This window comes from Manis pentadactyla, chromosome 5, assembly GCF_030020395.1.
Source record: "Manis pentadactyla isolate mManPen7 chromosome 5, mManPen7.hap1, whole genome shotgun sequence".
In the NCBI taxonomy this organism is placed as follows: Eukaryota; Metazoa; Chordata; class Mammalia; order Pholidota; family Manidae; genus Manis; species Manis pentadactyla.
This window is the reverse complement of record NC_080023.1, coordinates 106,391,434-106,417,932: the sequence shown is the minus strand read 5'-3', so window position 1 is coordinate 106,417,932 and position 26,499 is coordinate 106,391,434. Positions and strand designations below refer to the sequence as shown.

General features: G+C 37.0%; 1 protein-coding gene across 5 annotated transcripts in view; it reads right to left on the bottom strand.

The window, feature by feature from the left end:
- The window catches only part of AFG2A (AFG2 AAA ATPase homolog A), a 383,456-nt gene that overhangs the window by 276,414 nt on the left and 80,543 nt on the right, over positions 1 to 26,499 (bottom strand). For 4 of the 5 annotated variants that reach the window (XM_036922969.2, XM_057502600.1, XM_036922971.2 and 1 more), the window contains one exon: positions 22,817 to 23,026. The exons of the other annotated variant lie outside the window; for it this stretch is intronic. In XM_036922969.2, coding sequence (XP_036778864.1) covers positions 22,817 to 23,026 — 210 coding nt within the window. The remainder of the gene's footprint in view (positions 1 to 22,816; positions 23,027 to 26,499) is intronic. 5 annotated transcript variants of the gene reach the window in all.

The window sequence follows — 26,499 nt, the reverse complement described above, 5'->3', positions numbered from 1 at the left end:
CGAGGTTGTGGAGAAAAGGGAACCCTCCTACACTGCTTGTGGAAATGTAAACTAGTTCAACCATTGTGGAAAGCAGTATGGAGGTGCCTCAAAAAACTCAAAATAGAAACACAATTTGACCCAGGAATTCCATTCCTAGGAATTTACCCTAAGAATGCAGGAGCCCAGTTTGAAAAGACATATGCACCCCTATGTTTATCGCAGCACTATTTACAATAGCCAAGAAATGGAAACAACCTAAGTGTCCATCAGTATATGAATGGATAAAGAAGATGTGGTACATATACACAATGGAATATTATTCAGTCATAAGAAGAAAACAAATCCTAGCATTTGCAACAACCTGAACGGAGCTAGAGGGTATTATGCTTAGTGAAATAAGCCAGGCGGAGAAAGACAAGTATCAAATGATTTCACTCATCTGTGGAGTATAAGAACAAAGAAAAAACTGAAGGAACATAACAGCAGCAGACTCACAGAATCCAAGAATGGACTAACAGTTACCAAAGGGAAAGGGACTGGGGAGGATGGGTGGGAAGGGAGGGGTAAGGGGGAAAAAGAGGCATTACAATTAGCACACATAATGTAGCAGGGAGGGGCACGAGAAAGGAAGTATATACAGAGAAGACAAGTTGCAATTCTATAGCACCTTATTATGCTGATGGACAGTGACTGTAATGGAGTATGTGGTGGGGACTTGATAATAGGCGGAGTCTTGTAACCATAATGTTGTTCAAGTAACTGTACATTAACGATACCAAAATAAGAAAAATAAATAAGAAACTGAGTATATCTTCAAAAATAAACATTTTGGGAGCATCTGAAAAAAAAAACATTAAGGTAGAAATAAACAATGACACTTTAAAAAGCAATTCCAAAATACCAAGTAACATTTAAGTGTTCATGCCCAATAACAAGAACTTCTACTTCAGGGTATATACAAGCTACACAAACTCCTTTACATATACACAAGGAGATATGCACAAGAATATTACAGAAGCACTGTTTATAACAACAAAAACAGAAAATTAAACCTGGAAAAATCTAAAAATTAATTAATGTAATGATGAGTAAATAAACTGTAGTGTCCTCATAAGAGAGCTCATAGTTTTACCAAATTTTTAAAAGTCATGGAACAGTCATAATTTTTCTCATTGATTATTAAGATAATTTTGCATAATTTCATCTTTCACATTTTTCCAGTCTTGTACTACAGTGCAAAACAAGGTCTGCCAGTTCATTATATACAATAGTTAAATAAACAAAGGAAGTGTTATCAATTTACATATGATAGCATGTAATATGATAAATTACACTTCTAGCGAAAGGAGACCGTGGGCAAAGAATTAAGAAAATGAACGATAAAACACGAATAGGCCTATTCAATAGAAACAAGGTTTCAATAATTAGGAGACTGGGGTGTTTTTTTTTTTTTTTTGGTTGGTGAGGATGCTGCAGTAGAAAGTGTGAGGAAGGGATAAGAAATTTTTATGCAGAATTTTATTCAGTGTAGGGTGACTAATAGGTTAAGTGAGGCCTGATAATAATCAGACAGGAAATTGCTGTTGTTTTTGTTGTTTTTAATGTCATTATTATCATGCCAACTCTGTATTACTGTTATTGTTCTTAGAGCAACTCTCCATAAAAGTCAAATGCATGACATAAAACAATAATCCAGTGAAGACATTTTTTTAATCAGGTTTCATATTCAATGTATATATACTGCTTTCTAATTACCTGGCTTAACTGAAGGAAAGTGGTTAGAGAATCTGAAGAAATGACAGTGGTTCTCCATAGACTGTCATAGTAAAAACAAAAGACTGCTTGAACATCAATGTCAGGAAGTATGAGATTATAATCATTTCATCATCTTTGAGAATACAGTATCAGTATTCTGCTGCTAACAGAGAGTTTAATATGTTTTAAATATCTGATGTACAGGCAAACAGACTTGAAACTTCATTGAAAATGTGAAAAACAGCATATATCCTCAACCGATTAAGGGTCATCCCACTATGACACTGAGATGGAGTATAAGAAAACTGTGGAAAATAATGTTTTTCCTCCAAAAACAAAAAAAGAAAATGAAGTAAAGCAGATTTGAAGACTGAAGGTAAGAATTTAGCACTGTGAAGAAAATGTGGGCTGGAATAATTCAAGCCAAGTATATTACTAACAAGCCATAGCAGTAATGAAAAGACTTCTGTAGGACACCTAGAGAACATGTGGTTTTGTTTAGAACTGCATGCTAATCTCTTACCTAGACGACCCTCCTGCAATATGCGACCCCAATTGCTGAATTGCTATGTTACATGGGTGGAGAATTCTGTAAGAAGTCAGGCAGTATAATCACTAAAAATGTTATTTTGAGTTTGAAGTTCAAACTGCCAAAATTCACTGTATTCTGATCCAAAGAGATGCAAAATATTCGATTCAGTTTCAGAGATATATACAATATATTTTATTCTAACACTAACAGAAAACTTAAAGGATCATAAGCTGGACTGCTTTATTTCTTTGCTACTTTTTTGTTTGAGGTCAAATATATGTCCAATTCTTTAAAATAGAAGCAAGCAGCAACCAGTGCCAGCTAATTTTAAGACATCTTGCTAAATGTCTGACATGTATTATCCCCTTTATGGCTTACAAGAGTCCTCTGAGGTGGATATTATCATAACTTTACAGAAAAAAATAGGAAGTAAAAAAAGGTTAAGTAACTTATACAAAGTCATATAGCTTATAAATAGCAGAACTGAGAGTTAAGTCTCTTAACTGTTATACCTGACAGTTAGAGGAAATGCCCAAATGTTTAGCCACCAACAGGCATAAAGGATAATAACAGATTAGAATATATATGCATTATGTGAGCTACTCATAGAATGTTATTAGTGAAAAAGGAGTCATTTACTCTAATGTACCTCACTTAAAACCTAAGGAAAACAAAGCACAAAGAAGCTCAGCAAAATGTCAAAAGCCCTAGAAAAGTTATGACAGAAATGATGATAAGAAGTTCTCAGACTACCACTCCTTTTAAAAACTATGATATCCTATGTTCTCCACATTGTTAAAAAAAAAAAAAAAAAAAGGAAATGTCTCCTTAAAATTCTACATAGTACCAGCAATTCAAATTCAAAGGTATTTGTGGGAGCAAGTCAAGTCACAAGGGCAAAATCTAATTCTCAATAAATAGCTGCTGGCATGGGTTAATTTGAAAATATGAATTTTACTGATACCTATTATAAACAAGAGACCATTTATATCTAGCCATAATGGTCAGGAACATATAGAAGAGTTCCATACTTGCTTGTAAGTTATTTAACTCTTTATAAAAGTGATACATAAATCCCTAGAATAGATAAGATTGATGAGACGAGATGATGTTACTTCTTTTCCAATTTTACTACCAAATAATTATGGTATGTTAGTCCTGCCATATTTTACTTGCCTAGGTAACATGTGCTCCATTGATAAGAGTGATCAAAAAACTACCAAAATGTAATTACAAAAAATTGCTTATTTGGAGGTATATTATCTTTAATATATATGTTTCCAAGGCCAAGATTTCAAGTGTTCAAAATACCTAGTGTTTAAGTTTACAAAACAAAAATAATATAAATACATGTAAAAATATTTTTCCAGCTGTTATACTAATGTAGTGAGAACTAAATTTGACATCTTTTACTGTGTTTCATTACTTTATACCATATCAGCCACAAATTCAAGTACAATATTTACACCTCATGCTTTTGCAGTTTTGGTCCTTTAATCACTACTGGTTTATTGCAGTCTTCCCAAGGGCTTTTTAAATGTGTCTGACACCTGCCTGTTGCTTTTGGCTATTACAATTCAAATCAAGTTTTTATAACTCCTAAAATGTCTAGAGAAGGCAAGTTAACCTAGGTGTTAACTATGGTTAAATGTTATGGAATATACTCATAAAAACCCCAACTCACATGAGATAGAATTACATATATGTAATGTGAGTAAAAAGACCTTGAAAATTAATAAAAAGTACAGTATCAGCACATACAGAGGCCATTTTGGGAAAGCACTTCAAAGAGATTGAAAACAGGCATGTAAGTACTAGCCAAGAAATGCCTGGGGCAAGTAAAAACCCTAAAAAGCAAGAGGGACTGGCAGGGAAGGAACAGAATTCAAGCTGTTCCTTAAAAAGTATAATGCAAACCTCCCCCACCATCATTCATTCAGGAAAAAAAAACCAAAAAAACATTTCTTCAGAGCTTACACTGTGGGCACCAATGCTGACTACAATCAAGAAGATCAAAGTGTGCATGGACACATGCCCACAAACACCTCTCATATTACTGCTCTTGTCATCCTCTTAACAACTGCTGTCACTCTCAATCTCCTTTACTTACTATGCTGACTTTAAAACCCTGGGTCTCAACTTCTATGACTTTGTCTCTAGAAATAACCATTCATTCTCTTGAGCTACAAAGCTAGATTCACAATGGCCTTTTAGACATATTTGCCACACATTGTTTTAAAGGCGTTTCAAATTCTGTATGTCTAAATCCAAATCTGGTATCTGCTCTCCCACCACAACCTGCTTCTCTTCCTCACATGCTAACTCTTCCAGAGTTAGAGTACGCCCATCTGATAGTCACTGAAAGCAAAAGTTTCAATCACCTTTGACTTATCCTTTTCTTTCTCATTTCTCACATACAATTAATCATCCAGATTCTAAGATAAATCTAGGATTCAAGATAAATGTTACCCATTTAATTTACCACTTGTTCCCTCAAATATCTCTCACTAAATGATAAGTTGGCAGATAGCAAGGAGCCCAGCTAATGCACCTTTGTTTACCATGTACAGCAGTGACACACAAAAGATTCTTAATATATATTTTGAGTTTTTGCTGCAATTGTAAAATATTCACAAATATTTTTAAGTGTTATAGGCATGAAATTGTAATATTTATTTCAACTCCAATTAAATTTCATTCAAGAAGATTTAAAAGATGGAAAAAATAATCTCTCACAGCTGGAATCCATTAATAAAAAGTTAAACCAATGTAAAAATAATATTTTCTCTCTAATAGGTAAGCTTCTTAGATATTTAAAAGCATTCTTCTCTTTCTAAATCTCTCTAGGTCTTCTTAGATTCCAAATATTAAAGGTTTTATTATTTTGTTTCGCATTGTCATTTTTGCTTTTAGACAAATGATAAGAGTATTTTCATGTCAAGACATCTTCTTTTGTATAGCAGTTTTATGAACTGATACAAGCCCAACTAAAAAAAAAATAATAATAAACATACACAGTTTTAACATATGATGTCTCAACTTTGACATATCAATTTATATAGTGTAGAAATAGTGTGAAATTTAAGTAAATCTCATCTAACTTCTACATAACTGTGATATTGACAGTGGCACAGTAACCATTCTATTTGTCCTAAGAATAATAGATTACCATTAGTTATTCCCTCATAGCCACTCAAACAGAAGCTAAGTATATGTAAAACTAAGTACATGTCTTTATCTTATTATATCAGTGCTAATAACTGCCAATTTAAGTATATGGGGCACACAACACAACACTACTGGAGAAGTCAAGGGAATTTTGAAAGTACAAAAAAAAAAAATCCTAAAGGAAATTAAACAGAAACTCAAAAGGTTTCAGATTCCAGATGAGCCCAAATGGCAATAAACCTAAAGAAAGGGAATAAAGAGTGAGGATCCACAAAAGGCACAGAACAACTTAGTTCCTGGTGAGATTCTAAATTAGAAGTTATCCCAAGGTGAAAGAAAAAAACCCCAAACACTAAATGAAAGTATTTTTTTTACAATGTGGGGTTTGGGGCTGGGGCCAGAAGCAACACACACCTTTACAGGCTCAACTGAGAACTGCAGGGTAACAGGCAAATTTAGGGCAGCCCCAAACTCCAGCCAACTTCTGCTCCAGGCTTCCTCAGTAACTTGCCACTATCACCATGAATAGGAAAGAAGGTCTCCTCCAAAGCCCTCACCAGGCAACCATCTCCATGATTATTCTCCTTCCCAGCAATCCACTCATCTTGTAACACGGCAGTACAGAACTCTGAGCCTGCCTTTTTAACTTTGTTACATTCACTGAATATGTAGGACAAGCCCAGGTCTGTGATACTGACCTTAAAATTCTTTTATTTAATTAATAAACTTTACAAAAAAATCCCACAAGATTTACAGAATTCAGCAGAGACTACAGAGTTTCCATATACATAATGTATTAGTAAGGCACATTTATTACAATCAATATATCAATACTGATACATTACTATTAATTTAAGTCTACAGTTTATTCAGATTTCCTTACTTTTTACATAATGTCGTTTTGTCCATTCCAGGAAACCCTGGCACTGTATTTGGCTGTCATGTCTCCTTGGGCTCCTCTGGGCTATGACAATTTTTCAGACCTCCCTTGTTTATTTTTGATGACCTTCACTGTTTCAGGAGTACTACTCAGAGATCTTTATAGAATGTCCTTCAATTTGGGTTTACCTGGTATTTTTCTCATGGTTAGACAAAGATTACTGGATAGTTTGGGAGGAAGACCAAAGAAATAAAGTTCTATTCTTGTCACATCATATAAGTATACAAACTATCAACATAAGTAATCACTGAAGATGTTAACCTTGATCACTTGGTTGTGACAGTATTTGTCAGGTTTCTCCACTGTGAAGTAACTCTTACCCTCGCCCCTTACCACACTGAACCTCTCTGGAAAGAAGGCGTAACTATACACAGCCCACACTTAAGGATTTTGGGTAGTTATGCTCTCCAAAACTTTTTCACTTACCTTTTTAATAAAATCCAAAAGCCTAAACAGATGAAAAAACTGAGACTTAAAGAATTTGTTTAAGGTTATAGAGCTGAAAATGCTAGGGTGAGGAATCAAACCAAAACTATCTGAATCCTGGGTTAGTGCACTTTTCATTGTAACACATTGAATCTCAAGGGCACAAAATATAGACTAATAGGACAACCTATTCAAAATATATATTAATAGGAACATTATTCAACCATGTGTCTTTTTCCATGCACTTCTATTTTATTCATCAGGTTCCTATTTCTCTGGCAGTGATGACTCTTTCTTATTAACCCAAACAACTTCTACTCCAAAGCCATTCTCAGTGTTCTTTTTCCTAGAGAACAAAGAATTGTTTTAAACTAGATCCCAGACCCATCTTTCCCCTTCTCTGAATTTGCCCTATAGTAATTACCTGAACTATCTTCTCTAATAACTTGACGTAATTAATGAAAAAGGCACTGGGCACTAGTTTTTTTTTTTTTTAATGAAAAAGGAGAAGAAATGAAAATGGAAGATTGTTTGATACAGTGGTTCAGAGCTCAGACTCTGGAGCCAGAAGTCCTGAGATCAAATTTCAATTCTATTACTACCACTTTGACCTTGGGAAGTCATTTCATCTTCTTAAACATTATTATCCTTATTTGCAATAGTAAAAGCTAATTTTAAAGCATTTGTTTTTCCATTTAGTATCTGCAAAATTTATAGACTAGCCCACATAATTTAAAAACAAAAGCTTAAAGATGAACTTGAAACTTTTCTTGTACCTTTGATAACAGAATATTAGAGGATCTAGTTAAATGAAGAGCAGTAATTACTTTGAATTGTGCACTGCCTTGAATGAAATACAGGTTTTCCTGAACATGGGATGCATTTTGTACAATTCCTCTCTCAGACAAGTAACAGAAGAAAATTTTCCAAAAAAGTCAAGGATATACAAGCTCATTAAATTCTTACATTCACCAATACAGCTAAAAAGGACTTGTTGAAAATCCCTGTCAAAGGCCTAACCACCCTTCCTCCAGAAGCAGTAACAGTTCTTCATAAAGTAAAGCAGGTGAGCTATACACGGGTAATTAATCTATTGTAACACTCCAGACAAAAGCAAAAGAAGCAGAGAAGAAATTTCAAGTGGAAAATATTTTGACGTAATTGACCCAGATGACAAACTAAACTTAAGCATATGTCAAGTGCTACGGTCTACACAGAAACACATACAGATGGCCAAAGGATATTAACTCTCCACACAGGCCAAGATGAAGTCTTAACTCTGAGTAAAGTAAATATCTTTTAATCACTGTTTACAAAAGATGCACAGGGGAAGCTAAAGGGTTCTTTCACAAACTCAGAGAAAGAAATGATTAGTCTTTAAGTTCTTTATCTTAGAAGTTAAAGGTAATTACCATTGTGAAAAGTGCTAGGGAGAGTCTCCTTCCAGTACATCTAAAATACTTGTGCTTCCCAGATGAATAGAAAATTCCAGTGTCTGTCTACATTTTTTGATCACTTTCAAAATATTTATGCCTTGGTATTTCAAAAAGCTTCAATTTAACTGTAACACTTAAATCCCTTGGGAAACAAACATATATTGGAAACAAAAGGCAACCTCTTCTTCATATAAAGAAAAAAATGAAAGAATATATGAATTCCCAACTTCCATGACTTCATTTCCTCATACATAAGTTGTATGTTATAGCTTCTTTAACTCATCTCACAAGTATTAATTAGACCAAAGTGAAAGGACCAGTGAAAATGCAGAGAAACTCAAATGATTTTTTTTTATGTCCCAAACTTTTTCTTTTGAAAAATTTTAAACATAGGTTGAAAGAAGAGTAAAATGTACACCATTGTTCATTAAATATGTCCTCTATCCAGAATAAAAAACTGAATACCGTTCAAATTACACTAAATTCTGTATTGAATAAAGATCCACATTAAATAAAGTAGGATATGTAATAATCTCAAAGCAAGTATGAACTCAGTTTGTTAAGAAAATTTATTAACATCACTTATCTTTTGTGTGTGTGACCTAAAGAATTAAAAACTTAGTGAGAAGCTCAAGTAAATTACACATGGTTAATTACTTTACATGAATATTGTCTAAGATAAACATTCCCTGGAGTCTTTTTATCATTTTCTCACAGTGAAAAAAAGACAAAAATGAAATTGTATAAAGTTTTGAAACGTTTCATATTCAAAACTGGTAGCAAACATAATTTCTAAGTAATACTAGGATAGGCCAGAAAGCAGTCCTGGTAGCATCTGGACTGTTACCTTGGATCACGAAAGAGTAAGATCCTAGCTGGTAAGAAAATATATGGGCTCTTCCTTGAAATTCACATGTAAATAACTGTGAGCAAAGTCCTTATCAAGTAAGTTTTAGATTTGAAAAAACAATTTTGAACATACAACCGTGGAATACACAATGAGGTAGGCAGAGAAAAAAGAAGACAGTAAAAAGACTAGAAGAGACAAGTAAAATGGCCAAGACCAGATAAGAGGACAGGAACCAAAGAAAAATCAAGATGTCTCTGGAAATTTCAAAATAACTCACTGAACATTTCACCTGCAACCTTTAAAAGTGTGGTTGTGATTCAATGTAACTGTTCATAGTGAAAACAGTCCCCTCCCCTATATCTTCACTAGTCAACATCTACAAGAAAAGATAATCAAAAATATGTAAGTACTAGTGTTTGTGAAGATACTGATTCTTAAAATAAAAAAACCAAGACACATCTAAACATCTTCCCACAAAAAATTTAAGTAAAAAATTGATATTACACTCTGAAATAATTACTAAGCTTTCAAATAATTACTATGACAAGGATTTCAATGAAAAAAATTCCCTAGTAATACCAAAACATATTATCATGTGCCTTTCCTGAAATGAATTTGATATTTAACATATTTAAGTACATGTAATTGTGATTAAGTGCATGGATTTAAGGATTTTTTAATTATTCATTTTATTATCATTAATTTACAATTACATGAAGAATATTATGGTTACTAGACTCCCCCCTTCACCAAGTCCCTCCCCACAAACCCCATTACAGTCACTGTCCATCAGTGTAGTAAGATACTGTAGACTCACTACTTGTCTTCTCTGTGTTGCACATCCCTCACTATGCGCCCCCCTCACATTATACATGCTAATCGTAAGGTCCCCTTTGTTTTCCCCTGTCCTTATCTCTCCCTTCCCACCCCTCCTGTCCAGTCCCTTTCCCTTTGGTAACCATTAGTTCATTCTCGGTTCTGTGATTCTGCTGCTGTTTTGTTCCTTCAGTTTTTCTTTGTTCTTATACTTAACATATGAGTGAAATCATTTGGCACTTGTCTTTCTCTGCCAGGCTTATTTCACTGAGCATAATACCCTCTAGCTCCATCCATGTTGTTGCAAATGGTAGGATTTCTTTTCTTCTTATGAATGAGTAATATTCCATTGTGTATATGTACCACATCTTCTTTATCCAATCATCTACTGATGGACACTTAGGTTGCTTCCATTTCTTGGCTACTGTAAATAGTGCTGCGATAAACATAGGAGTGCATCTGTCTTTTTCAAACTGGGCTGCTGCATTCTTAGGGTAAGTTCCTAGAAGTGGTATTCCCCGGTCAAATGGTATTTCTATTTTGAGCTTTCTGAGGAACCTCCATACTGCTTTCCACAATGGTTGAACTAACTTGCATTCCCACCAGCAGTGTAGGGGGTTCCCCTTTCTCCGCAACCTCGCCAACATTTGTTGTTGTTTGTCTTTTGGATGGTGGCGATCCTTACTGGTGTGAGGTAATATCTCATTGTATTTAATTGCTGATTGTATCTCATTGGTTTTAATTTGCAATTTCTCTGATGACAAGCGATGTGGAGCATCTTTTCATGTGTCTGTTGGCCGTCTGAATTTCTTCTTTGGAGAACTGTCTGTTCAGTTCCTCTGCCCATTTTATAATTGGATTCTTCACTTTTTGTTTGTTGAGGTGCATGAGCTCTTCATATATTTTGGATATCAACACTTTATCGGATCTGTCATTTATGAATATATTCTCCCATACTGTAGGATACCTTTTTGTTCTATTGATGGTATCCTTTGTGTACAGAAGCTTTTCATCTTGATATAGTCCCACTTGTTCATTTTTGCTTTCGTTTCCCTTGCCGGGAGATACATGTTCATGAAGAAGTCGCTCTGTTTATGTGCAAGAAATTTTTGCCTATGTTTTTTTCTAAGAGTTTTATAGTTTTGTGACTTACATTCAGGTCTTTGATCCATTTCTAATTTACTTTTGTGTATGGGGTTAGACAGTGATCCAGTTTCATTCTCTTACATGTAGCTGTCCAGTTTTGCCAGCACCATCTGTTGAAGAGACTGTCATTTCCCCAATTTTATGTCCATGGCTCCTTTATCATATATTAATTGACCATATATGTTTGGGTTAATATCTGGGGTCTCTATTCTGTTCTACTCGTCTGTGGCTCTGTTCTTGTGCCAGTACCAAATTGTCTTGATTACTGTGGCTTTGTAGTAGAGCTTGAAGATGGGAAGCGAGATCCCCCTGACTTTATTCTTCCTTCTCAGGATTGCTTTGGCTATCCGGGATCTTTGGTGTTTCCATATGAATTTCTGACTATTTGTTCTAGTTTGTTGAAGAATGTTGTTGGTAATTTGATAGGGATTGCATCAAATCTATATATTGCTTTGGGCAGGATTGCCATTTTGATGATATTAATTCTTCCTAGCCAAGAGCATGGGATAAGTTTCCATTTGTTAGTGTTTCCTTTAATTTCTCTTAAGAGTGTCTTACAGTTTTCAGAATATAGGTCTTTCACGTCCTTCGTAAGGTTTATTCCGAAGTATTTTATTCTTTTTGATGCAATTGTGAATGAAATTGTTTTCGAGATTTCTCTTTTTATTAGTTAATTGTTAGTATATAGGAAAGCCACAGATTCCTGGGTGTTAATTTTGTATCCTGCAACTTTACTATATTCCGATATCAGTTCTAGTAGTTTTGGTGATGGAGTCTTTAGGGTTTTTTATGTACAATATCATGTCATCTGCAAATAGTGACAGTTTAACTTCTTTACCAATTTGGATTCTGTATATTTCCTTGTTTCGTCTAATTACCATGGCTAAGACCTCCAGTACTGTGTTGAATAACAGTGGGGAGAGTGGGCATCCCTGTCTTGAACCGATCTCAGAGGAAAAGCCTTCAGCTTTTCACTGTTCAGTATGATGTTGGCTGTGGGTTTATCATTTATGGCCTTTATTATGTTGAGGTACCTGACCTCTATACCCATTTTGTTGAGAGTTTTTGTCATGAATGGATGTTGAATTTTGTTGAATGCTTTTTCACCATCTATGGAGATGATCATGTGGTTTTTGTCCTTCTTTTTGTTGATGTGGTGGATGATGTTGATGGATTATCAGATGTTGAACCGTCCTTGCATCCCTGGGATGAATCCCACTTGGTCATGGTGTATGATCCTTTTGATGTATTTTTGAATTCGGTTTGCTAATATTTTGTTCAGTATTTTTGCATCTACATTCATCAGGGATATTGGTCTGTAGTTTTCCTTTTTGGTGGGATCTTTGCCTGGTTTTGGTATTAGGGTGATGTTAGCTTCATAGAATGAGTTTGGGAGTATTCCCTCCTCTTCTATTTTTTGTTAAACTTTAAGGAGAATGGGTATTATGTCTTCTCTGTATGTTTCATAAAATTCCGAGGTAAATCCATTTGGCCCGGGGGTTTTGTTCTTGGGTAGTGTTTTGATTACCACTTCAATTTCTTTGCTGGTAATTGGTTTGTTTACATTTTGTATTTCTTCCTTGGTCAGTCTTCAAAGGTTGTATTTTTCTAGGAAGTTGTCCATTTCTTCTAGGTTTTCTAGCTTCTTGGCATGTAGGTTTTCATAGTAGTCTCTAATAATTTTTTGAATTTCTCTTGGGTCTGTCGTGATCTTTCCATTCTCATTTCTGATTCTGTTGATGTGTGTTGATACTCTTTTACTCTTAGTAAGTCTGGCTAGGGACTTATCTATTTTGTTTGTTTTCTCAAAGAACCAGCTCTTGCTTTCATTGATTTTTTTCTATTGTTTCATTCTTCTCAATTTTGTTTATTTCTTCTCTGATCTTTATTATGTCTCTCCTTCTGCTGACCTTAGGCCTCATTTGTTTTTCTTTTTTCAATTTTGATAATTGTGACATTAGACTATTCATTTGGGTTTGTTCTTCCTTCATTAAGTATGCCTGGATTGCTACATACTTTTCTCTTAAGAGTGCTTTCGCTGCATCCCACAGAAGTTGGGGCTTTGTGTTGTTGTCATTTATTTCCATATTTTGCTGGATCTCCATTTTAATTTGGTCGTTGATCCATTGACTATTTAGGAGCGTGTTGTGAAGGCTCCATGTGTTTGTGAGCCTTTTAGCTTTGTTTGTACAGTTTATTTCTAGTTTTATACCTTTGTGGTCTGAAAAGTTGGTTGGTAGGATTTCAATCTTTTGGAATTTACTAAGGCTCTTTTGGTGGCTTAGTATGTGGTCTATTCTGGAGAATGTTCCATGTGCACTTGAGAAGAATAAGTATCCTGTTGCTTTTGGGTGTAGAGATCTATAGATGTCTATTAGATCCATCTGTTCTAGTGTGTTGTTCAGTGCCTCTGAGTCCTTACTTACTTTCTGTCTGGTGGATCTGTCCTTTGGAGTGAATAGTGTGTTGAAGTTTCGTAAAATGAATGCATTGCATTCTAATTTCTCCTTTAGTTCTGTTAGTATTTGTTTCACATATGCTGGTGCTCCTGTGTTGGATGTATTTATATTTATAATGGTTATATCCTCTTGTTGGACTGAGCCCTTTATCATTATGTAATGTTCTTCTTTATCTCTTGTTACTTTCTTTGTTTTGAAGTCTATTTTGTCTGAGACTAGTACTGCAACACCTGCTTTTTTCTCCCTATTGTTTGCATGAAATATCTTTTTCCATCCTTGACTTTAAATCTGTGCATGTCTTTGGGCTTGAGGTGAGTCTCTTGTAAGCAGCATATAGATGGGTCTTGTTTTTTTATACATTCAGTGACTCTATGTCTTTTGATTGGTGCATTCAGTCCATTTACATTTAGGGTGACTATTGAAAGATGTATACTTATTGACATTTTAGGCTTTAGATTCGAGGTTACGAAAGCTTCCAGTTTACTTTCCTTACTACCTAAGAGTCTAACTTAACTTACTTAGTATGCTGTTACACACACAATCTAAAGGTTCTTTTCTATTTCTCCTCCTTCATTCTTTATATATTAGGTATCAAATTCTGTATTTTTTGTCTAACCCTTGATTGACTTTGGGGACAGTCAATTGAATTTTGCATTTACCTCACAATCAGCTGATCCACCCTCCCTACTGTGGTTTTACTACCTCTGGTGACAGCTATCCAACCCTAGAAACACTTCCATCTATAGCAGTCCCTCCAAAATAGACTGCAGAGATGGTTTGTGGGAGGTAGACTCTCTCAGTTTTTGCTTATCTGGAAATTGTTTAATTCTTCCTTCAAATTTAAATGATAATCTTGCTGGTAAAGTAATCTTGGTTCCAGACCCTTCTGCTTCATGGTATTAAATACATCATGCCACCCCTGCTGGCCTGTAAGGTTTCTGCTGAGAAGTCTGATGTTAGCCTGATGGGCTTTCCTTCCTTTCTATGTGGTCTTATTTCTGCCTCTGGCTGCTTTTAACAGTCTGTCCTTATCCTTGATCTTTCCCATTTTAATTACGATGTGTCTTGGTGTTGTCTTCCTTGGGTCCCTTGTGTTGGGAGATCTGTGGATCTCCATGGCCTGAAAGACTATCTCCTTCCCTAGATGGGGGAAGTTATCAGCAATTACCTCCTCAAAGACACTTTCTATCCCTTTCTCTCTCTCTCTTCTTCTTCTGGTATCCCTATACTGCGAATGTTGTTCCGCTTGGTTTGGTCACACAGTTCTCTCAATATTCTTTCATTATTAGAGATCCTTTTTTCTCTCTGTGCCTCAGCTTCTTTGTATTCCTCTTCTCTAGTTTCTGTTTCATTTATTGTCTCCTCCACCGTATCCAACCTGCTTTTAATACCCTCCATTGTGCTCTTCAACGATTGGATCTACGACCTGAATTCATTCATGAGTTCGTGGATGTCTTTCCGTACCTACATTAGAATGCTGATGATTTTTATTTTGAACTCCCTTTCAGGAAGAGTCACGAGGTCCATATCCTTTAAATCTTTCTCGGGAGTTGTATTAACAATTTTACTCTGGACAAGGTTCCTTCGGTGTTTCATGTTTGTATATGGCGCCCTCTAGTGTCCAGAAGCTCTATTCTGGAGCTGCTCAGCCCCTGAAGCAAAGTCGGTGGTCGCAGGGGAGCAGTATGGGTGCCTGGGGGAAGGAAGGAGCTGTTTCCCGCCTGCCGGCTGCTTTGCCTGTCTCTAGTGCCTGAGCCATTGGGCTGGTCACACAGGTATAAGTTTTTGTCCCAGAGCAGACAGATACGGATCCCTGCTTTCCACAAGCAGCCGGAATCCTGGTCTCCCCAGGAACTCTGCCTGTATTAACTTTCCAGTCCAGTATTCATGCAAGTCTCATGAAAGCACCATGAAATGTAGGTATGTGCTCTAAGAGCAGATCTCTGGAGCTAGGTATTCAGCAGTCCCAAGCCTTCCACTCCCTCCCTGCTCCATGTCCCTTCCTCCCGCCGGTGAGCTGGGGTGGGGGAAGGGCTCGGGTTCGGCGGCGCCGCAGCTTTGGTACGTTACCCCGTTCGGTGAGGTCTGCTCTTCTCTCCAGGTGTATGCAGTCTGATACCATCCTCTTTCCTGCTGCTCTCTCAGGATTAGTTGGACCAATTACATTTTCTAATTGTATCCAGTTTTAGGAGGAAGCCTTTGTCTCTCCTCTCACACCGCCATCTTTAATACATTCAGATTTAAGCTTTTTATATGTGTTTGGTAACTGGACATATAATCATGTTACACAAAATTTAGTAACGGTGGGATCACGGGAAGATGGCGGCGTGAGTAGTTCAGTGGAAATCTCCTCTCCAAAACATATATATTTATGAAAATACAATAAATACAACTATTCCTAAAAGAGACACCAGTGGATACAGTACAACAGCCAGGATACATCTGCATCTGCGAGAACTCAACATCACACGAAGGGTGTAAGATACAAGCTGGGGCCAGACGGGACCCGAACGCGCCCCCACCCAGAACCTGGCAGGAAGAAAGGAGTTGGCATGGGGAGGGAGTGAAAGCCCAGGACTGCTAAACAACCAGCTCTAGAAATCCGCACCCAGTGGGCAGACACAAGGTGCATGGGGTGCTATATATTAGAGAAACGGAAAAGCAAAACCTGTGGGCAGGTCCGCGCAACCAGCGCCCCTAAGACAAAAGAAAAGCGAGTGCTTTTGGCAAGTTTTAAAGGAACAGGGACGCCACACCTGGATGAAGTCGTCCCGGCACACTTAGCCAGCAGCTGGGAATCCCAGGGAACTTTAGTCGTCCTAATCCCTTGGGAGGCAGCGCAGCTCTGAAGCCCCTCACAGCACTAAGCAGCCTGCCAGTCGTTCCCCCAACTGGTGCGGACCCCAACACACCAGCCCAGTAGTGGGAGAGTGGCAGCGCGTGCCAGGGACGGCGGCACCAGAGGGGACCGGGAGCAGCTCACGTGTACTGGCGGCGCCAGAGGGGACCGGGAGCAGCTCGTGTGAGCCCTCTGTGGCAGTGAACGAGCAGCCCGGGAGCGGCCCGCGCGCGCTGGCGGCAGTGGTGCCAGAGGAGCCCGAGAGAGGTCCGTGTGAGCCCACAGCAGCAACGACCGAGCTGCCTGGGAGCGGCCTGCGTGTGCCAGCGGCGACAGCGCCAGAGGGGCACAGGAGAGGCATGCGCACACCTGCAGCGGTGCCAGGGGGAGCAGCCGCATTCCCAGTAGCCGACCGGAATCCCGCCTGATGCACAGCCGCCGGGGCCAGACTCAATGTCCGCTGGTAGAATACGGCTTCCTGGCAGGGGCACCACAATCATGGAGGAGCACACATGGCATGCCTGCCCCTCCAAGCAGGGCTCTGCACCGCTCTGATGGAGACCCTGCCGACAGCAGCTTAGGGGATTAACCCGGTGGCTGCTCCAGAAGTGCGGGTAACTGACACAGGCAGCGGAGAAGGGCAAGGCATCCAGCAAGCAGGAAAGGACTTTCTTCTCCCAGGTGACACACCCGCAACCTGCTTACAGCCACCACTATTATCATGAAAAGGCAAAAAAATTTAGTCCAGTCCAAAATAGTTCAGACTTCTGAGAGACGATCTGCAGAGATAGACCTAACCAGTCTCCCTGAAAAAGAATTCAAAATAAAAACCATAAACATGCTGACAAAGCTTCAGAGAAATATACAAGAGATAAGGGATGACATCCAGAGGGAGATTACAGAAATGAAACAATCTCTGGAAGGATTTATAAGCAGAATGGATAAAATGCAAGAGGCCATTGATGGAATACAAACAAGAGAACAGGAACGCACAGAAGCTGATGCAGAGAGAGGTAAAAGGATCTCAAGGAATAAAACAATATTAAGAGAACAGTGTGAACAATCCAAAAGGAACAATATCCAGATTATAGGGTACCAGAAGAAGAAGAAAAATAGGGATAGAAAGTGTCTTTGAAGAAATAATTGCTGAGAACTTCCCAAAATTGGGGAGGAAATAGTTGCTCAGACTACGGAAGCACACAGAACTCCCAACAGAAGGGATCCAAAGAGGACAACACCAAGACACATAATAATTAAAATGGCAAAGATCAAGGACAAGGACAGAGTATTAATGGCAGCCAGAGAGAGAAAAAAGGTCACCTACAAAGGAAAACAAATCAGGCTATCATCAGACTTCTCAACAGAAACCTTACAGGCCAGAAGAGAATGGCATGATATATTTAATGCAATGAAACAGAAGGTCCTTGAACCAAGAATACTGTATCCAGCACGATTATCATTTAAACATGAAGGAGGGATTAAACACTTCCCAGACAAGCAAAAGTTGAGGGAATTTGCCTCCCACAAACCACCTATACAGTGCATTTTAGAGCGACTGCTCTAGATGGGAGCACTCCTAAAAAGAGCACACAACAAAACACCTAACATATGAAGAATGGAGGAGGAGCAATAAGAAGGGACAGAAATAATCATCAGACTGTGTTTATAATAGCTCAATAAGTGAGCTAAGTTAGACAGTAAGGAGGTAAAGAAGCTAACCTTGAACCTTTGGTAACCACGAATCTAAAGCCTGCAATGGCAATAACAACATATCTTTCAATAACCACCCTAAATGTAAATGCACTGAATGCACCAATCAAAAGACACAGAGCAATAGAATGGATAAAAAAGCAAGATCCATCTATATGTTGCTTACAAGAGACTCAACTCAAACCCAAAGACATGCACAGATTAAAAGTCAAGGGATGGAAAAAGATATTTCATACAAACAATACAGAGAAAAAGCAGGTGTTACAGTACTAGTCTCAGACAAAATAGACTTCAAAACAAAGAAAGTAACAAGAGATAAAGAAGATAAAGAAGAACATTACATAATGATAAAGGGCTCAGACCAACAAGAGGATATAACCATTATAAACATATATGCACCCAATACAGGAGCACCAATATAAGTGAAACAAATACTAACAGAATTAAAGGAGGAAATAAAATGCAATGTATTAATTTTGGGGGACTTTAACACACCACTCCCTCCAAAGGACAGATCCACCAGACAGAAAGTAAGTAAGGACACAGAGGCACCGAACAACACACTAGAACAGATGGACCTAATAGACATCTACAGAACTCTACATCCAAAAGCAACAGGATACACATTCTTCTCAAGTGCACATGGAACATTCTCCAGAATAGATCACATACTAGGCCACAAAAAGGGCCTCAGTAAATTCTAAAAGATTGAAATCCTACCAATCAACTTTCCAGACCACAAAGGTATAAAACTAGAAATAAATTGTACAAAGAAAGCAAAAAGACTCACAAACACATGGAGGCTTAATAACATGCTCCTAAATAATCAATGGATCAACGACCAAATTAAAATGGAGATCCAGCAATATATGGAAACAAATGACAACAACAACATAAAGCCCCAACTTCTGTGGGACGCAGCAAAAGCAGTCTTAAGAGGAAAGTATATAGCAATCCAGGCATATTTAAAGAAGGAAGAACAATCCCAAATGAATAGTCTAATGTCAGTTATCGAAATTGGAAAAAGAACAAATGAGGCCTAAGGTCAGCAGAAGGAGAGACATAATAAACATCAGAGAAGAAATAAATAAAATTGAGAAGAATAAAACAATAGAAAAAAATCAATGAAACCAAGAGCTGGTTCTTCGAGAAAATTAATGAGATAGATAAGCCTCTAGCCAGACTAATTAAGAGAAAAAGAGAGTCACCATACATCAACAGAATCAGAAAGGAGAAAGGAAAAATCACGACGGACCCACAGAAATACAAAGAATTATTAGAGAATACTATGAAAACCAATATGCTAACAAGTTGGAAAACCCAGGAGAAACAGACAACTTCCTAGAAAAATACAACCTTCCAAGACTGACTCAGAAAGAAACAGAAAACCTAAACAGAACAATTACCAGCAATGAAATTGAAGCGGTAATCAAACACTACCCAAGAACAAAACCCCCGGGCCAGACAGATTTACCTTGGAATTTTATCAGACATACAGAGAAGATATAATACCCATTCACCTTAAAGTTTTCCAAAAAATAGAAGAGGAGGGACTACTCCCAAACTCATTCTATGAAGCCAACATCACCCTAATACCAAACCCAGGCAAAGACTCCACCAAAAAAGAAAACTACAGACCAATATCCCCGATGAACGTAGATGCAAAAACACTCAACAAGTTATTAGCAAACCAAATTCAAAAATACATCAAAAGGATCATACACCATGACCAAGTGGGATTCATCCCAGGGATGCAAGGATGGTAGAACATTCAAAAATCCATCAACATCATCCACCACATCAACAAAAAGAAGGACAAAAACCACATGATCATCTCCATAGATGGTGAAAAAGCATTTGACAAAATTCAACATTCATTCATGATAAAAAATCTCAACACAATGGGCATAAAGGCCATATATATGATAAACCCACAGCTAACACCATACTGAACAGCGAGAGGCTGAAAGCTTTTCCTCTGAGATCGGGAACAAGACAGGGATGCCCACTCTCTCCACTGTTATTCAACATAGTACTGGAGGTCCTAGCCATGGCAATTAGACAAAACAAAGAAATACAAGGAATCCAGATTGGTAAAGAAGAAGTCACTATTTGCAGATGACATGATATTGTACATAAAAATCCCTAAAGACTCCACTTCAAAACTACTAGAACTAATACTGGAATTCAGTAAAGTTGCAGGATACAAAATTAACACACAGGAATCTGTGGCTTTCCTATACACTAACAATGAACTAATATAAAGAGAAATCAGGAAAACAATTCCACCACTCACAATAGCATCGAAAAGAATAAAATACCTAGGAATAAACCTAACCAAGGAAGTGAAAGACCTATACCCTGGAAACTACAAGACACTCTTAAGAGAAATTAAAGAGGACACTACCAAATGGAAACTCATCCCATGCTCTTGGCTAGGAAGAATTAATATCATCAAAATGGCCATCCTGCCCAAAGCAATATACAGATTTGATGCAATCTCTATCAAATTACCCACAACATTCTTCAACAAACTAGAACAAATAGTTCAAAAATTCATATGGAACCACCAAAGACCCTGAATAGCCAAAGCAATCCTGAGAAGGAAGAATAAAGTGGGAGGGATCTCACTCCCCAACTTCAAGCTCTACTACAAAGCCATAGTAATCAAGACAATTTGGTACTGGCACAAGAACAGAGCCACAGACCAGTGCAATAGAACAGACTCCAAACATTATCCCAAACATATATGGCCAGTTAATACACGATAAAGGAGCCATGGACATACAATGGGGAAATGACAGTCTCTTCAACAGATGGTGCTGGCAAAACTGGACAGCTACATGCAAGAGAATGAAACTGCATCACTGTCTAACCCCATACACAAAAGTAAATTCAAAATGGATCAAAGACCTGAATGTAAGTGATGAAACCATAAAACTCTTAGAAAAAAACATAGGCAAAGATCTCATGGACATAAACATGAGTGACTTCTTCATGAACATATCTCCCTGGGGCAAGGGAAACAAAAGCAAAAATTACAAAGTGGGATAATATCAAGCTAAAAAGCTTCTGTACAGCAAAGGACACCATCAATAGAACAAAAAAGGTATCCTACAGTATGGGAGAATATATTCATAAATGACAGATCCGATAAAGGGATGACATCCAAAATATATAAAGAACTCAGGCACCTCAACAAACAAAAAGTGAAGAATCCAATTAAAAAATGGGCAGAGGAGCTGAACAGACAGTTCTCCAAAGAAGAAATTCAGATGGCCAACAGACACATGAAAAGATGCTCCACATCGCTTGTCATCGGAGAAATGCAAATTAAAACCACAATGAGATATCACCTCACACCAGTAAAGATCGCCATCATCGAAAAGACAAACAACCACAAATTTGGTGAGGTTGTGGAGAAAGGGAACCCTCCTACACTGCAGGTGGGAATGTAAATGAGTTCAACCATTGTGGAAAGCAGTATGGAGGTTCCTCAAAATGCTCAAAATAGACTTACCATTTGACTGAGGAATTCCACTTCTAGGAATTTACCCTAAGACTGCAGCACTCCAGTTTGAAAAAGACAGATGCACCCCTATGTTTATCGCTTCACTATTTACAATAGACAAGATATGGAAGCAACCTAAATGTCCATCAGTAGATGAATGGATAAAGAAGATGTGGTACATATACACAATGGAATATTATTCAGCCATAAGAAAAACACAGATCCTACCATTTGCAACAACATGGATGGAGCTAGAGGGTATTATGCTCAGTGAAATAAGTCAAGCGGAAAAGGACAAGTACCAAATGATTTCACTCATCTGTGGAGTATAAGAACAAAGGAAAACTGAAGGAACAAAACAGCAGCAGAATCACAGAACCCAACAATGGACTACCAGTGACCAAAGAGAAAGGGACTGGGGAGGATGGGTGGGAGGGAGGGATAAGGGCGGGGACAGAGAAAGGGGGCATTACGATTAGTATGTGTAGTGTGTGGTGGGGGGCACGGGGAGGGCTGTCCAACACAGAGAAGACAAGTAGTGATTTTACAGCATCTTACTACGCTGATGGACAGGGACTATGAAGGGGTATGTGGGGGAACTTGGTGAAGGGGGGAGCCTAGTGAACATAATGTCCTTCATCTAATTGTAGATTAATGATACCAAAATAAAAATAATAAAAAATAAAAAAAATTAATAACAGTATTAGTGTCTGGTACTAAAGTAAATATAAAACTATGTATCAAGTAAGTTTACTTATCCCAAGTTATAGAGCAGGGCAGTGAACACATAAAATGTGTCTGTTTCACAATACAGCAACTATATATACTCTCTACTGGAGAAGTGTTTTTAAGGAATTTAATGTTACCCTATAAAGTATCTGATTTGTCTGAAAATTCTATGTATATAAATATCAAATTCATAATCATGTTTATAATTAAGTATTGGTTAAAAGTGATTATAGTACAATTTAAAAATGCAGAAACTAAAGAAGACTGGTTTTATTATACAAGGGTATTAAGAAATACTGAGATTCAAGAACTAAATAAAGCGGTCTTCTATTGTCCATCAAGTTTTCTGGTTATATGCACTTGAGTTATCGCTCATCTCTCTGAATTATATGCCATCAACCTCAAATAATAATTAACTACTTAAGATGACTTTTCATGTTTTCCTAAGGGTAGGAATCAGGGGATGGGTGGGAAGGGGACTAGAAAAGAGCAGCACCTTAAAAATTTAGCACCATACCTTTATAGCTAGGAAATTCAGCCCACTCTCATTGGCCAAAGCTTTTGCAATCATTGTTTTTGAGCATCCAGGTGGCCCGTACAGAAGAACTCCTTTAGGTGGTTGAATACCCATTCGGACAAAAGACTCTGGATGTTTCAAGGGCCATTCCACAGCCTGTCTCAATTTCTGTTTGATATTTTCCAGTCCTCCTATATCTGACCAGGATACCTGCAAAATAGAACATTTTCTAAATGTAAGTTTTGCCAGGACAGAGGACTGAAAAAAATTTTTTAAATCAACAAAAGTGCAAGAGGGGGAACAGAATCATTTAAGAATCAAGAATATCCCCCAAAAAGAAAAAAAAGCCCAACAATATCAAGAAACAGATTAGGAGTACATAAAACATGAGATGCATATTATAAAAATACTAAAGAAAAAAATGTTCTGCTTGCAAGTCTTGTATAAATAACTGTTTAAATGATTGAACATATTGTTAAATCTATCTTCTGTTCTAGATGGCTTTTAAAACTAGGTTTCATCTGTCTGAAATTAGTTTGATATCAGTAATCCAAGGCCTCATCTATGTATCTGATTTCTTTTATTTCTTTTTTAGCCAAATGATTTCCAATTGTATTTGTGTAGGTCTTTTAGGAACATAAGACTCTTTTCTGTCTTCATTATATATATTACTGAAGTAGCCTCAAAATTTTGTTCCTTTTTCTCAACTAAAAAATATATCCAAAAGAAAATTGCTCTTTACATTATTATTTGCCTAATAAGTACGCATTAAGAAGTAGAATGGATAATGTACACAGGAAATAGATGAATGCAACATGAATACAGACTTTAAAGAACTTAACAACTACCAGAACAATGCACATAAATAACCATAGTACAATGGAAAGGATACTGAGCACAATAACAAAGAAACAGAAAAAGCCTTTGGGAGTTCCCAGGAAGAAAAGATTACTTTCAGCTGGAAGGCAAATCTGAATGCCAACTCTTGAAGCATGGATGAGATCTGGAAATGTGAAAATAGAGAAATGGTCAGGTAGAGGCCAAAAAATTACAAAAGCTCAGAAGTATGAAGAGGATGAAAGAAAAAAGATTTGAGGGACGGAAATAAAAATAAAGTATGTTGAAGCTATATAGTAGAGGACACTGAAGACTAAATGAAGTTCAAGAACCTCTTTGGTTCATACTGTGAGTCTTTGAAGGTTTTTAATGTAGAAAATTACATGGTTTTGATGTGTGCTTCAGGAAAACTTGTGGGAAGATTCAGTAGAGAGGAGAGTGTACAGGGAGACCAATTAAGGACCTATTACAGACATTCTTAAAAAAATTTAAAAAGCTTGAACTAAGGTAACCACTTGCAGGTAAAGACACACCAGAGAGACACTGCACATCTATAGTTGAGGGTTTTGAGGGCTGAGTAAGAAAAAGAGAGAATTTAAAGTTAAGGATTCCAAGACAGCCTGATAGAGACCACAGAAAAATTATATTTAGGAGAGAGAATAAATTAGATGTTTTTTTTAATACAACAGAGTTTCAACACAGGTAAGATATTCAAAAGATGAAAAGTGAGCAGTTGGAATGTAAACACCACAAGTGGAGCACTGGGGAAAAAAAGGGAGGACTGAAGTTTTATATTTCAGACATATTTACACACAAACAACAGAAACCATAAGATCAATTAAAATTGCCAGCCAAGAGAAGAGAGATGTGGGTACAAGGCAGATGGTTGGGCACTACTTACATTTAAGAGACAAGAGGAAAAGAAAGAGGAAAAAGTTATAAAGCAATCTACAAATTCAAAAGAGAGGCGTTTTGTTTGCTAAAATCAGGAAAAGACTTTTCCAAATAAATTTGCATGGTCTCTTTGACAGGGGAGGGATTTGGCAGTTGTTTTGGTTGTTGTCCATAGAACCAAGAGAGAATTCTATACTATCAACCGAAATCCTGGGACCAGATTTGATTTTTTTTCCAAATTGTTTTCTTTGGATTTATTTTAATAAGTAAAATTATTGGATTAAAAGGCATGAACATTGTTAGGTCTCTTGATGCATAATGCCAGTTTGCCATCCCAACCTGCTTTATCTATAATTTTAATCTCATGAGTAATACGGGTCATAAGTTACCTGGTGGCAGCAGCCACAGCCACAGTTGCAGCCTCGGGTTTTGTTTTGCATTCCTTTTTTCCCCATTTTCTGATTCCACCAATTACTAAAATTAAACTTGACATTAATGCATAAGAGCTTACAGCCCTAAAAATACCCAGCTATCATCAGCAGGCTAAAAGTGACTGTTTAACACAGAAAACAACAGTTACTGGTAACACTGGGTCTGCTGTGGGCAAAAAAGCAGCAGAGTTGTCCCACCATAATGAGTAGCTCCTACTTGTGCTCTCTGGTGTCTCCTTAATTTTCATTTATTTTTTAATTTAATTTAAAAATTTTTCAAACATATACAAAAGTTGAAAAATTAGTACAAGCATATATACAGTCTTTGACAGAATTCAACAGTTTTTAATAATGCCACTTTTAAGCTCATGCTCTCACTTTCTCTACACACACACAGACATACACATACACACATTTTATCGTTAACTTTCATAAAAGTTAACATTCTGTGAAGAGTTTTAAGGAAGGTAGTAAACAACTATCAAAGGCTAAATAGTTCAGACAGTATAGAGAATAAAGAAGAAAGGGTCAGTAGATTTGGCAACAAGTTTACTGAATAGAGTGCTTTAATTAGATCAGTTTCTGTTTTTATGCCTTTTAGCAATGGAGTATACATATACACACACATATACGTGCATATAAATATATATGCTTAGAGAAAAGACTGTATATATTACATATAAAAGGTAAAAGCTGTATTTATAATAACTATCAAAAATGTAAAAGTCAGAATAACTGCATAAACTTGTGCAAACTAAAATGATACTGTATTAGTTATGATGCTACCAGATCCCCACTCAGTTTTAATTGCATAATTATACCTATACCATGAGAATAACCCACTCTGTGAATATGCTCCATGAGGAAGAGATGTTTCCATGCCTTGGAACATGAGTTGTAGCTTGAATACTGCAGCAACACAGCAGAATATTTAATTAAGCTTATTTAGATAAATACACATACACAGATACTATTTTTTTTAAGGATATTACAGAACTAACTCCTCCTTAATGAATGACATTTGAAAAAATTAACTGTATGCCTATAAATGGCTGAGGAGGATGTTTTTCTCAGGTATGTATGAAAATAAATAAACCTGGCAATACAACTAAAAATCTTCAATATGATAAAATATGGTATTTAATACATTTTCTTGTGTTTGGATTTTAATGAGTCTTTTAAAAAGTCTTTAAAAAGAAAATTTTTTAAGTAACTTATTAGGTACTAAAGCCCTGAAGAACCTTCATAAAACACACATGGAAATTATTACACCTAAGGAATCCACATCAGAAAATACAATCACTTTTAAGTTAGGAGGATCAGGGAGTAGCAGCAAACAGTCAGCTGGAACAGGAAAGAGTTGGAGAAGGCTTGTTCCTCAAGAGAAATTAAGATGTCCTTACCAGAAACGTGAATGTTCCCTGGATGAGTAACAAGCCAAAACCCGATGTCACTGCACTGACCCAAGTTTTCTATGGTGAAGAGTTTGTCCCTTGCCCTGAAGGCTGTAAGAACCAGGAG